The following is a 14,762-nucleotide window of genomic DNA, read 5'->3' as shown; positions in this document are numbered from 1 at the left end:
CTTGTACACAACTGGAATGGGTTCAATCCCTATAGTTCTGAGCACTTTCAAAAGTAAATCCTGACTGCAGAGTCAAGAGTAACCCCTGAACACCACCAAGCATGGCCCAAAAAAACAAAATGAAAAAATTAAAAATAAATAAATAAATAATGAATCAGTAATAATTTGACCTAACATAATAATGATGAAGTTTTGTTTTTGGTTTTTTTTTGGTTTTTGGGTCACACCCGGCAGCGCTCAGGGTTACTCCAGGCTCTATGCTTAGAAATCGCTCCTGGCAGACTTGGCGGATCATGTTATCATTGATTTTTAAAAATAATAATAATACAGTTGGGGCCAGAGAGATAGCATGGAGGTAGGGCATTTGCCTTGCATGCAGGACGGTGGTTTGAATCCAGGCATTCCATATGGTCCCCCATGCCTGCCAGGGGAGATTTCTGAGCAAAGAACCAGGAGTAACCCTTGAGTGCTACCGGGTGTGGCACAAAAACCAAAATAAATAAATAAATACAATAATTTATTATAAAACTTAATTTAATAATTAAGAACTACTACAATATAAAGCAGTGTTTCTTTCTTTTGTTTTTGTTTTTGTTTTTTGGGTCATAACCTGGCAGCGCTCAGGAGTTACTCCTGGCTCTATGCTCAGAAATCTGGCAGGCTTGGGGAACCATTCGGGATGCTGGGATTCGAACCACCGTCCTTCTGCATGCAATCTATCTCTCCGGCCCCAAACTTCATTAAATTTTGAAGCAGATCATAGGAATTATAAGTCAAGTATCTTTAAGTAAGAATAACAAATAACTGTTTGTATATCATACCTTGTATTTGGTCATGGTGCTAAAATGATTATTCCGAAAGAACACACAAAGTTCTCCTTCCTGAACCGTTGACGTTAGTTCGCATAATCCATGGTATGTCAGTTGAGTGGCTGTGTTATTTAGAAACTGCTCAGCTACAAAGCCTATAGAACCAATGAATAATATTAGATGGAAGAAGAATTTCAAAATTATAATTTTCTATTTATATTGTGTTCCAAGTATGAAGAAAGGTCAATGAAACAAGATTTTTTCCTAATATAGTATGATGGTCCTAAACTGCTCTAGCACCCCCTGGAAATTCTTTTAATACTGCTATGGAAGCTATATCTACAGACATTCACGTCTTATAGAAACAGTTACAAAAAACTGATTCTGGGTCCGGAGCAGTAGGGCATATGCCTTGCACACGCTAACCTAGGACTGACCACGGTTCAATCCCCCAGCGTCCCCTATGGTCACCCAAGCCAGGAGCGATTTCTGAGTGCATAGCCAGGAGTAACCCCTGAGCGGCACCAGGTGTGGACCCCAAACAAAACAAAAACAAACAAACAAACAAAAAAAACCGTGATTCTATCAGGACGAAGTATTATTACAGCAGGTAGGGTGTTTGCCTTGTATGCGGCTGACCCGGGTTCGATTCTGGCATCTCACAGCCCGCCAGAAGTGATTCTTGAGTGTAGAGCCAGGAGTAAACCCTGAGCACCAGTAGGTATGGTACAAAAACCAAACAAAATCACATATCTCCCCAAATAACCCAATTCTCTCTATAAGTATATTTTTTATACATCAGCTTCCACAAAGGACTTCAGGCATCAGATGCAAGGAAAGCAAAGGTCATTAAAACAAACGCAAGAATTAGCAATTTAAAAGTGGGATATGTGGGATTCTGAGAGATAGAACAGAAGTTAAAGCAATTGTGTTGCAAGCAGCTGATCCTGATCCTGGCACTGCTGAGCACCTCTGGGTGTGGTTGCAATTCCTCTCAAAAAAGTGACTATGAAGAAAAGATATGTATTTCAATTGTTATTTTACCAATGGATAAGTGTTTTAAAATAAAAAGTAAGCTTAAAAAAAAGTAAGCTTAACAAATGAGATGGCTTAAGATTTTAGTAGGGTGGGCCCGGAGAGATAGTACAGCGGCGTTTGCCTTGCAAGCAGCCGATCCAGGACCAAAGGTGGTTGGTTCGAATCCCGGTGTCCCATATGGTCCCCCGTGCCTGCCAGGAGCTATTTCTAAGCAGACAGCCAGGAGTAACCCCTGAGCACCGCTGGGTGTGGCCCAAAAACCACACACAAAAAAAAAAAAAGATTTTAGTAGGGTAGGGGGCAGAGCAATAGTACAGTTGGTAGGGCATTTGCCTTGCACATGGCTGACTAGGGTTTGATCTCCGCCATCTTATATAGACCCCCGGAGACTAACAAGAATGATTCTTTTTTTTTTTTTTTTTTTTTTTTTTTTTTTTTTTTGGTTTTTGGGCCACACCCAGTAACGCTCAGGGGTTACTCCTGGCTATGTGCTCAGAAGTTGCTCCTGGCTTGGGGGACCATATGGGACACCGGGGGATCGAACCGCGGTCCGTCCAAGGTTAGCGCAGGCAAGGCAGGCACCTTACCTTTAGCGCCACCGCCCGGCCCCAAGAATGATTCTTGAACTTAGAGTCAGGAGTAAACCCTGCCGGTGTGGCCCACAAAAACAAAAACAAAACAATTCTTTTTTTTTATTATTTTTATTATTCATGTAAGTTCATATTTGTATATTCATCTATCTACCAGCTAAATTGATAACCCCTATATCAATATCTAATGTGTTTGGGGTTATTCCTAAATTATGTGCAAAGTACAGAAGATTCTAAGTCATCCAATACACAAGTTCTTCAGAGAGATGGCATTTCTCGACCTATTTGTTTTGGCTCTCATCATGTAAATATGTGTTCCTTATCACTATTTAGTGCCATGTATTTTTGCCTTTGTGTTGATATTTTTCTTACTGTGTAAATGGAACCCTCCCCTCCCCTCCCCTGTCCTTCAAAGGTAATGCTGAAACACTGGCCACTATAACTGTGTGATAAGGCTGTGCTTGGCCTTACAGATTTGTTCAGGGTTGAGATTAGGTGCTACAGACCTAAGTTTAAGGTTAATAAACCATCATTATATGCTAAACCAGATATTTCTGGTTGGAAGCACATATAAAATAATATGTTGATGAAATCTTATGTACAGAGAGCTCAGAGAAATCTTTGCCTAGCATTTTAGCATTCACTAATTCAGTACTATGGGGCCAGAGCAATAGCACGAGCAGTTAGGGTTAGACTTGCAAACTGCCAAAACTGGGTTGGATCTCCCGTATCCCATTGACCCCCACCCCTGAGCCTGCCAGGAGTTATTTCTGAGCATGGAGCCAGGAGTAACCCCTGAGTGCCACCGGGTATGGCCCAAAACAAACAAACAAACAAACTAACTAACTAAACAATATTCTGAGCAACTTTATAGATATAACCACCACAACTAATAAGAAAGAAAAGATTAAGATAAACCTATGTAAGAAATTTATATTTCAGTTAAGGCATGGAAAATAGAGCTGGGGACATGAGGGAGGATAAGGCAGCTAGAGAGCATGGGTTTATTCCACTCCTCCATCCCTCAAGACATAGTTCAAGCATCAAATTTCATTGTAAAAAATTACTCACAGGGATGGACCTAATAGTAGAGTCCATGTTATACATATATGAGGCCTTGGGGGCAGTTTCAGTATAAAAGTAAGATAAGGAGGGGCCAGAGTAATAATTTACTTGTTTTTCACATTTCTGACCTGGGTTTGATTCTCAGCATCCTATATGGTCCCAAACCAGGAGTAACTCCTGATCATGCTAGGTATGATCCCAAAATTAAAAACTAAGATACTGAAATGATAATAATGAAAAATGAAAGTCAAATAAAAAAGGAATTTACAAAGTCAAAAATCCTACCAAATTATTTATATATTAAACTTATATTTATACAATAGTAAATCTTTACTATACACACAATATACAATCTTTAGAGATATTTATATGCCTTATATATACAATCTTTACTATACACATTTAAAGAATCCATATGTCTATAAAAAAAAAACTGATTCATGAGGCCAGAGCGATAGTACAGCAGTAGAGCATTTGCCTTGTATGCAGATGACCCAGGACAGACATGGGTTTGATCCCCGGCATCCCATATGGTCCTCTGAGTCTGCCAGGAACAATTTTTTTTTTGGGGGGGGGGGATTCAGCGCTCAGGAGTTATGTCTGGCTCTGTGCTCAGAATTCACTCCTGGCAGGCACAGGGGACCATATGAGATGCTGGGATTCAAATCACCTTCGGCAAGGCAAACACCTGCTGTGCTATCTCTCTGGCCCCCATGAGTGATTTCTGAGCGCACAGTCAAGAGTAATCCCTGTGCTGTCAGGTCTGGGTCTCCACCCCACAAAAAAGTACCGTATTTTCTGGTGTATAAGATGACCCCCTACTTTTCCTGTTAAAATACAGGGTTTGGGCTATATTCGTCGTATAAGACTACCTCTCTTAAAAAGAGAAAAGAAAGGGGGGGTGGGCCAGAGAGATAGCATGGAGGCAGTGTGTTTGCCTTGCATGCAGAAGGACGATGGTTTGAATCCTGGCATCCCATATGGTCCCCTTAGCCTGCCAGGAGCAATTTCTGAGTGTAGAGCCAGGAGTAACTAACCCCTGATCACAGTTGGATGTGACCCAAAAAACCAAAAATCCAAAAAAAGAAAAAATGGAAAACAAACAACAACAACAACAAAAAAGACTCTCTTTTAATGCACACCAATGGAAATTAAAAAATGTAAGATTTGATTTCAATATGGAAAATTTTATTTTTATGTTTTTGGTATTGGGGCCACACCCGGTAACGCTCAGGGGTTACTCCTGCTATGCTCTCAGAAGTCACTCCTGGCTTGGGGGACCATATGGGACGCCGGGGGATTGAACCATGGTCCATCCTAGGTTAGCACTTGCAAGGTAGACACCTTACCTAGTGCCACCGCGCCGGCCCCTCAATATGGAAATTTTAATTCAAATGCCTATGTCATGCATGTACTTAGCTGGAAAATTGTCACTTATTAATATAAGGCTATTTGTCAGCAAACATGTAAACATAAAACAGTGATCTACATGGAGAGCAGGGAGATGGGACTCTTCCAAGAGCAGCTAGCTGGGTTGCAGTGATTAATAGGACAGCTAGAGGGAGACAGAGCACCCTCCTCTGTGTCCCATAACAGCTGAACAGAGGGTTGTGGTTGGAAGGGGGAAGGATACTTGTCCCTGAAGCTGGAGTGTTTCAGTATGCCATACACCTGCGTATAAGATAACCCCTGACTTTTGGGCCCGGAGAGATAGCACAGCCGAGAGTAACCCCTGAGCACCTCTAGGTGTGGCCAAAAAAAAAACAAAAAACAAAACAAAAAAAAAGATAACCCCTGACTTTTGTCACAGCCAGGAGTAACCCCTGAGCACCTCTAGGTGTGGCTCAAAAAACAAAAAACAAAACAAAAAAAAAGATAACCCCTGACTTTTGTTTTGTTTTGTTTTTGGGGTCACACCCAGCAGTACTCAGGGGTTGCTCCTGGCTCTACACTCAGAAATCGCTCCTGGCAGGCTCGGGAACCATATGGGATAACGGAATTCGAACCACTGTCCTTCTGCATGAAAGGCAAATGCCTTACCTCCATGCTATCTCTCTGGCCCCAACTTTTAAGAAGTTTTTCATGGGTTAAAAAGTCATCTTATATGGGGCTGGCGCGGTGGCGCTAGAGGTAAGATGTCTGCCTTGCCAGCGCTAGCCTAGGACGGACCACGTTTCGATCCCCCGGCGTCCCATATGGTCCCCCCAAGCCAGGAGCGAGTTCTGAGCACATAGCCAGGAGTAACCCCTGAGCGTTACCGGGTGTGGCCCAAAAACAAAAAACAGAATACAACAACAAAAAAGTCATCTTTATAAAAAAAAAAAAAAAAGAAAAAAGTCATCTTATAGGCAGAAAATACAGTATATTGATTTAGAATGAAGTTATATCATTGAAACATAAGGCAGAACTCTACTAAAAGAACTATTTGAACATTCTAATATCTCAGTCAACTGAAGTGTTTGAGATGGGTAATAAAATTCACAAAATACTCTCAAATAACTTTTGAGAAAATGCAGGAGTGCTTGGTATCAAATGCAGGACTGAGACAACTGTTCTATGGTGAAGGTATATCCACAACTTCAATAGATCAGGAATCCTTTGGTACCTGATCAAATCCAAGCAATCAAGTGATTCCAAAGACTTTTGTTTTTGTTTTTGGGTCACACCGGCTGCACTCAGGGGTTGCTCCTGGCAAGCTCTGGGGAGCATATGGGATGCCGGGATTCAAACCACTGTCCTTCTGCATGCAAGGCAAATGCCCTACCTCCATGATATCTCTCTGGCCCCAGACCTTTTTTGTAAAATATGAAACACTTCACAAATTTATATGTATCCTTGTGCAGGAGCCATGCTAATCTTTATCATTCTAATTTTAATATATGTGCTGCTGAAGCGGGCACAATTTCAACAACATTTTATTAGAATCAAAGAGAGATAGCACAGTGGTAGGACAAAAGAATTGAAACCTAACCTTATAAAAGAGATTCCAAAATAAATTTTAAAAAATGAAAAGAGGTTCTAGGTAAAAAAGCCTTTTAAGAATAATTACTGCTTTTAATTTTAACAAGTAGGTTAATTAAAAGTAATTTTCCCCTGTGAAGCCAGGGATGGAACCCAGAAAGGTGCATTCTACAACCTCCCCACCAAATAGCATCACTTTAATAACTCTTAAGACATAAAAGATATCAAATTGTAAAGCAACTATTTTAACAAAATAAGAATCAAGTAATAGGAGCACTCACCCACCTTCACTAACCAGTTCACTATTATCTGACTGCTTACAGGAGATGATCTTCTCCACTAGTTGGTTGTAGCTGCAGTTACCAACAGCTTTTACAATGTCATCAATCTAGAAAACAAATAACTCTCACTATTTATGATAGAATTGAAAAAACAAGTAAACCTATATCACTTTTTAATTTCAATACTAATATATCCTAAGCATTATGTGTGAAAAGGACACTAGTTTTGAATTTTATTTATAGCTCACTATGGCATATTACAAAACATAAAGATCACTTGCATTTTAGCTATACACAAAAAGATGAAATGAGATTACTATTTATAACTTTATTTCTTGAGATTTTAGAATTGCATTTAATGACTAACATTAAGAAAAATTTTCAGGGGCCGGAGAGATATCATGGAGGTAGGGCGTCTGCCTTTCATGCAGAAGGTCAGTGGTTCGAATCCCGGCATCCCATATGGTCCCTCAAGTCTACCAGGGGTGATTTCTGAGCATAGAGCCAGGAGTAACTCCTGAGCACTGCCAGGTGTGACCCAAAAAACAAACAAACAAACAAACAAAAAAAATATATAATAATATAAATATATATATATAAATATATATATATATATATATAATATGTGTGTCACACCTGGCGGCGCTCAGGTGTGACTCCTGTGTTACTCCTGACTCTGTGCTCAGAAATCGCTCCTGGCAGGCACAGGGGACCATATGGAATGACGGGATTCGAACCACCATCCATCCTGGATCAGCTGCTTGCAAGGCAAACGCCTTACAGCTGTGCTATCTCTCCACTAATATATTTGTAAACTCAAATACATACTAATTAGAATATATAATAAAACAAAAAATAATATAAAAACATAAAAAGGTCTATGATTCTTGCATCCAGCTTTCTGAAATGATTCTTGAACACTACAGCTCTTGATACAGATCTGAACAAGCAAATACTCTAAAACAGTGGTTTTCAAAATGGGAAGCTTGTTAAAAAGAAAGATCTAGGGGCTGGAGAGATAGCATGGAGGTAAGGCGTTTGCCTTTCATGCAGGAGGTCATCGGTTCAAATCCCGGCATCCCATATGGTCCCCCGTGCCTGCCAGGAGCAATTTCTGAGCCTGGAGCCAGGAATAACCCCTGAGCACTGTCGGGTGTGACCCAAAAACACAAAAAACAACAACAAACAAACAAACAAACAAACAAAAAAGATCTAAAAGAAATCAGGTTTAGGGCTGAAGCAATCAGCTCAGCATTAGGGTGTATACCTTGCATACGGCCAACGCTGAATGGACCCTGGTTTAATTCCTGGCATTGCATATGGTCCCCTGAGCCTGCCAAGAGTGATTTCTGAGTGCAGCGCCAGGAGTAACCTGAGTGCCGTAGGTGTGGCCCCAAAACGAAAAATGGAAGGGAGGGAGGGAGGGAGGGAGGGAGGGAGGGAGGGAGGGAGGAAGGAAGGAAGGAAGGAAGGAAGGAAGGAAGGAAGGAAGGAAGGAAGGAAGGAAGGAAGGAAGGAAGGAAGGAAGGAAGGAAGGAAGGAAGGAAGGAAGGAAGGAAGGAAGGAAGGAAGGAGGAAAAGAAAGAAATCAGGTTTAGGGGCTGGAGCAATAGCACAGGGTAGGGCATTTGCCTCCACTCAGCTGACCTGGGACTGACTAGGTTTGATCCCTGGCATTCCATAAGGTTCCCTGAGCCTGTTAGGAGCAATTTCTGAGCTCGGAGCCAGGAGTACCTCAGGGTGTGGTCCAAAAACATAAAACAAAAGTAAACAATGTCAGTTTTGTTTGTTTGTTTTTTGGTTTTAGGGTCACACCCGGCAGCGTTTAGGGGTTACTCCTGGCTCTATGCTCAGAAATCACTCCTATGGGATGCCGGGATTTGAACCACCAACCTTCTGCATGCAAGGCAAACACCTTACCTTCATGCTATCTCTCCGGCCCCTAACAATGTCAGGTTTAAATACCTTCTTGGTTGTCTAAATTTTTGTGAAACAGTTACATGAGCTGTTTTAAAGCAGAGCAAAGTTTAAAGAACAATTGCTACAGGCTATAATTTTTTTCAAACTTATTTTTATTGGTCTATAAGGTTGTAAATTTTCATGTATTTGAGGGCATAATACATACCATGCTCAGCATTAAATGCCATTCTTTTCTTTGCTTTTACTAAATTATGGGATGATAAAAGCCTTTCCTCCCTCCCCTCCACATTATATTGGAGATTGAACCCAGTTAGGAATGCAACACAGGTATTCTATCACTAAGCCACAGCTCAGGTCTAGACAAATCCCTCTTTACCAGAAAGCAGGTTTTTTATTTTAATTTGTATACACACATATGTAGACTACATATGATGTTATTATCTTATATTTGTAGAACATAAAAGTATAAAAATTATACTACACTTATTATCTGTAACTTAGGCATTTTATATTATAAATTAGAAATCAGGGGTTACTTCTGGCTCTGCAATCAGAGATCAGTGTCTGCTATGCTATTGCTCTGGCCCAGATATTCACTTTTAATGCTAAACGAAAAAAAAAAAAGTATTTCTTTGAAAGTCAATTTTTGGGTATGATTCTATGTAAACTACAAAGATGACTACCACTTTTACTTTATTTAAATAAAAAATTAGATGCTTTTTGGAGGCAAATCTTATATTTGCATTATATTTTTTCTTTTTATCTTTACTTTTATTTATTTTTTGGGTGGGGGGACACCAGGCAGTGCTCAAAGTTTACTCCTGGCTTCGAGCTCAGAAATTACTCCTGGCAGGCTTGAGGAAGCATATGGTATGCTGGGGATGGAACCTGTGTTGGCCGTGTATAAGGCAAACACCCTACCTGCTGTGCTAATGCTCTGTTCCCTGATTTTCATATTTTCTAACACCTTTATTTTTACAACAATCTTCTTTGTGACTTAACTTTATTAGGACTTTAAAAAAAAATCTGAATTTTAAAGCCTAAAGAATATAACCAGCAAGGGCCCATATGGGGTGGCAGGAATTTAACCTAGGTTGACCATGTACAAGGCAAATTCCCTACCTGTTGTACTACTGTTCTCTACTACCTGAATTTTTTTTATTTTGGAGCTATGACAAATAATAGACAAACAATAAGTGTGTGTTCTCTCTCTCTCTCTCTCTCTCTCTCTCTCTCTCTCTCTCTCTCTCTCTCTTAAAACCAATTGCATACAAGGCCAGTGCCTTAACCTCTGTACTGTTTTTTGTCTTCATCGAGCTTCTCTATAGCCTCACTTCTTTTTTTTTTTTTTTTAAGCCACCTGTGGCTCTACACTTTTTTTTTTTTTTTTTGGTTTTTGGGCCACACCCAGCGTTGCTCAGGGGTTGCTCCTGGCTATCTGCTCAGAAATAGCTCCTGGCAGGCACGGGGGACCATATGGGACACCGGGATTCGAACCAACCACCTTTGGTCCTGGATCGGCTGCTTGCAAGGCAAACGCCGCTGTGCTATCTCTCCAGGCCCATATAGCCTCACTTCTTAAACTGTGGGTTGTATGTGGGGTCATACAAGTTTAAAAATGTTTTAAAATGGGGCCGGGCGGTGGAGCTAGAGGTAAGGTGCCTGCCTTGCCTGCGCTAGCCTTGGATGGACCGTGGTTCGATCCCCCGGTTTCCCATATGGTCCCCCAAGCCAGGAGCGACTTCTGAGTGCACAGCCAGGAGTAACCCCTGAGTGTCACCGGGTGTGGCTCAAAAACCAAAAAAAAAAAAAAAAAAAAGTTTTAAAATAAATCTATGACTTATCAGTAACTATTAGACTTGTATACCTATCATATATCTTGGAGGAATTTGGGTCATACCAGGCAATGTGGGACTTCAGGTTCCATGATCAAGGTAAAGCTTAGAGTTTTGCACAAGAGCCACATAGCATCAGGGATTGAACTTAGGTCAACCATATACAAGGCAAACCTTAACCCTGTACAAAATCTCCAGCACTATTAGACATTTTACCATATTTTTATATACCTACTTTATCTATATACCCAGGTCACGTAAAATTTTCTAGGTTGAAAAGGAGGTGAGAGTGGGAAAGTTTAAGAAGTCCAGGGGCCAGAGAGATAGCATGGAGGTAAGGCATTTGCCTTTCATGCAGAAGGTCATCGGTTCGAATCCCGGCATCCCTTATGGTCCCCTGTGCCTGCCAGGAGCAATTTCTTTTTTTTTTTTTTTTTTTTGGTTTTTGGGCCACACCCTGTGACGCTCAGGGGTTACTCCTGGCTATGCGCTCAGAAGTTGCTCCTGGCTTCTTGGGGGACCATATGGGATGCCGGGGGATCGAACCGCGGTCCGTCCTAGGCTAGCGCAGGCAAGGCAGGCACCTTACCTCCAGCGCCACCGCCCGGCCCCGCCAGGAGCAATTTCTGAGCATGGAGCCAGGAATAACCCCTGAGCACTGCTGGGTGGACCCAAAAACCACACACACAAAAAAAAACAAAAACCAAAAAAAAAAAAAAAAAAGAAGTCCTGCAATAGGGAATATGTCTTGTCAACTAAGATATACTTAGACTCAGCTGGTTACTCCTGGCTCTGTGCTCAGAAATCACCCCTGGGGTCCAGAGAGATAGCACAGCGTTGTTTGCCTTGCAAGCAGCCGATCCAGGACCTAAGGTGGTTGGTTCGAATCCCGGTGTCCCATATAGTCCCCTGTCCCTGCCAGGAGCTATTTCTAATGAATAATGCAGTAAGTCATTAACATCACCCGCAATATCTCATTCCTTCCCAGCTCCTATCTCCCTCTGTAACAGGCTCTTTACTTCCTGCATTGTCCAGTGTTCCCTTCCTTAACTTATACTCCACTACTCCTAACCCTGTGACAAAATTCCTATTGAAAAACAGTTCTGCTCTTTGTTTCTACTGCCATTGGGTATTTGATATTCTCCAATGAGGTTTCTTTATATCCCAAAATCAGAGAAATTATGAGTATTCCTTTCCTGAGTGATTTCAATCAATATACTGTCCAGACCCATCCACATTGCAGCAAATGGTATGACATTATCTATTATTATACTCAATTCTATTTATCATAGTTTCTTTATCCAGTCCCTTTTTTGTGGGCCTTTGGGTTGTTTCTATATTTTGGCTATTGGATATAGAATGCAATGAATGTAGGAGTGCAGATGTCTTTTCTGCATTTGTGCTTTTGGGCCCTTAAGGCATATTCCCAGGAATGGAATTGCTTCATCAGATGAAACTCAATTCCTAGTTTTTGAGAAATGTGCATATGGTCTTTCAAAAGGACTTGACTAGTCAACATTCCCACCGACAGTAAATGAGGGTCTATTTTTTTCTCTATATCCCGCTAATTGCTGTTGTTCTTTAATATTTTTAAGAATTTACTGTGTCCAGGAGTTCTAGTAGGGGGCCGGGCGGTGGCGCTAGAGGTAAGGTGCCTGCCTTGCCTGCGCTAGCCTAGGACGGACCGCGGTTCGATCCCCCGGCGTCCCATATGGTCCCCCAAGCCAGGAGCAACTTCTGAGCGCATAGCCAGGAGTAACTCCTGAGCATCACCGGGTGTGGCCCAAAACCAAAAAAAAAAAAAAAAAAAAAAAAGGAGTTCTAGTAGATCATGTATTCATTCTTTTTTTTTGTTTTTGTTTTTGTTTTTTGTTTTGTTTTTGGGTCACACCCGGCGGTGCTCAGGGGTTACTCCTGGCTGTCTGCTCAGAAATCGCTCCTGGCAGGCACGGGGGACCATATGGGACACCGGGATTCGAACCAACCACCTTTGGTCCTGAATCGGCTGCTTGCAAGGCAAACGCCGCTGTGCTATCTCTCCGGGCCCTCATGTATTCATTCTTGTTTGTTACTAGGAACTTATTTCCTCCCTGACTCGGTGGTTGTTTAGTAGTTAGCTATCTAGGTGTCTGAGTTATTTCTCCATTTCTTTTGTGGTTAATATTATTATTTTCTGGGCTTCCACTTCATATTTCTGGCTCTCTAAACAAAGATTAATTGATCATATACCTGAGGGTCTATGTCAGGATATTCAAGTCTATTTCTATTCTGAGTCTTTATTCTAATACCACGCTTTTTAATTAGTAGGGCTTTGTAGTACAGTTTGAAATTGGAGAAAGTGATGCCTCCATCTTTTTATCCCCCCAAGGATTGCTTTAGCTACTTGTAGAATTTACTATTGGATCTATTGGATCTAGGTTAATATTGGATCTTTTTTTAATATTGGATTTTTCTTTGAAAAATGGTATTTTCCCTAATAAGGATTCCATAAATCTGTGCAACACCTTGAGGAATATTGCCATTTTAATGACCTTTGTTCTACCAATATAGGAGCAAGGGATATTTCCATTTCCTCATGTCCTCTTTTATTTCTTAAAGTTCTGTTTTGTAGTTTCCATATGTAGGTCTTTGCATATTAATTTTGTAACCTCCCACTATATAAATCTATTGTTTCCAGAAACTTTTTTGGGTAGTCTTTATAATTTTTTAAAAATTGAATTTCTTTATCTTAGATACTGTAGTTTACAGAGTTGTTCATAATAGTTATTTCTGGAATTCAGTATTCTAATACCAATCCCATCAGTAGTATAACATTCCCATTACCTTTGTCATCAATTTCCCAACCACCCAAAGCCTGCCCCTTGGCAGATACAAATAATTTACTTAATTCTTGTTGGTACAACTAAATGGTAAAGGAATGATCAAAAAAGTAACTTTATAAAAAGAAAAACAAATTTGTTTTGTTTTGTTTTTGGGCCACACCTGGCAGCGCTCAGGGGCTACTCCTGGCTCCACGCTCAGAAATCGCTCCTGGCAGGCTTGGGGGACCATATGGGATACCGAGATTCAAACCACTGACCTTCTGCATGCAAAGCGAACGCCTTACCTCCATGCTATCTCTCCAGCCCCAAAAAGAAAATTTAGGAAAACTGCCACATCTTGCAATGGGGTCATTACGATCATATCATGGCACCACATATGAGTTTCACCTGAAGTGATCCTTGAGCACAAGAATCATCCCTGATCCAGGAGTAAGTCCTGAGCATAGCCAGGGTATGATCTCAAAACTGAATAATGAAAGAGAGAAGAGCACAAGAGGGAACTAGAAACAGAGAGAAAGAAAGAAAAAGGGGGGAAAAGGAAGAAGAGAGAGAAAGAGAAACAGTAGAGTTACAGGAATGGGGATGAGAATAAAAAGAACAGAGTGACTAATTAAGAATTGGTCAGGTCGGAGAGATAGCATGGAGGTAAGACGTTTTCCTTGCATGCAGAAGATCAGTGGTTCGAATCCTGGCATCCCATATGGACCCCCGAGCCTGCCAGGAGTGATTTCTGAGCATAGAGCCAGGAGGAACCCCTGAGTGCTGCTGGGTGTGACCCAAAAACTAAAAAAAAAAAAAAAAAAAAAGAATTGGCCAGAGGGGTCGGAGAGATAGCCTGGATAGCAAGGCATTTGCCTTGCATGCAGAAGGTCAGTGGTTTGAATCCCGGCATTCCATATGGTCCCCGAAGTCTGCCAATGGCGACTTCTGAGCACAGAGCCAGAAGTAACCCCTGAGCGTTGCAGGGTGTGACCCAAAAACCAAAACCAAAACCAAACAAACATGGGGCAGTGAGGTGGCGCTAGAGGTAAGGTGTCTGCCTTGCAAGCACAGGACTGCGGTTCAATCCCTGGCATCCCATATGGTCCCCACAAGCCAGGGGCAATTTCTGAACGCTTAGCCAGGAGTAACCCCTGAGCATCAAACAGGTGTGGCCCGAAAAAAAAAACAACCAAAACAAACAAAAAAAGAATCGGTCAAGGGGGTAGACCTGAGTAACAAGAAACCAAAGAGTGAAGTTCTAATGGATAACAGTGTCTTAGGTTAACAACCTGGCATTTCACTGACAATCAATGAGTTTAAAAACCCAAGATGGGAATTTCGGTTGACATGGGTGAAGAAAAGAAGCCAATGTTGCTAAAAGGTAGTGAAAATTTCGAAGAATTACATGAAGTTAAGTTGGACTTTTGGCAAAGCACAGACCATTCACTATATAAAACCA

General features: G+C 41.3%; 1 protein-coding gene and 1 pseudogene across 1 annotated transcript in view; both read right to left on the bottom strand.

Moving 5' to 3' along the window:
- MINDY2 (MINDY lysine 48 deubiquitinase 2) overlaps positions 1-14,762 on the bottom strand; it is an 80,940-nt gene that overhangs the window by 13,656 nt on the left and 52,522 nt on the right. The window contains exons 6-7 of the mRNA XM_049772842.1: positions 6,749-6,851; positions 822-964 (exon numbers count right to left, since the gene is read on the bottom strand). Of these exons, the coding sequence (XP_049628799.1) occupies positions 822-964; positions 6,749-6,851 (246 nt within the window). The remainder of the gene's footprint in view (positions 1-821; positions 965-6,748; positions 6,852-14,762) is intronic.
- On the bottom strand, positions 6,302-6,402 carry LOC126009864 (uncharacterized; annotated as a pseudogene).

Source organism: Suncus etruscus, chromosome 5 (genome assembly GCF_024139225.1).
Source record: "Suncus etruscus isolate mSunEtr1 chromosome 5, mSunEtr1.pri.cur, whole genome shotgun sequence".
NCBI lineage: Eukaryota > Metazoa > Chordata > Mammalia > Eulipotyphla > Soricidae > Suncus > Suncus etruscus.
Note: the sequence above shows the minus strand (reverse complement) of the source record. Positions and strands in the feature narration are given on the sequence as shown.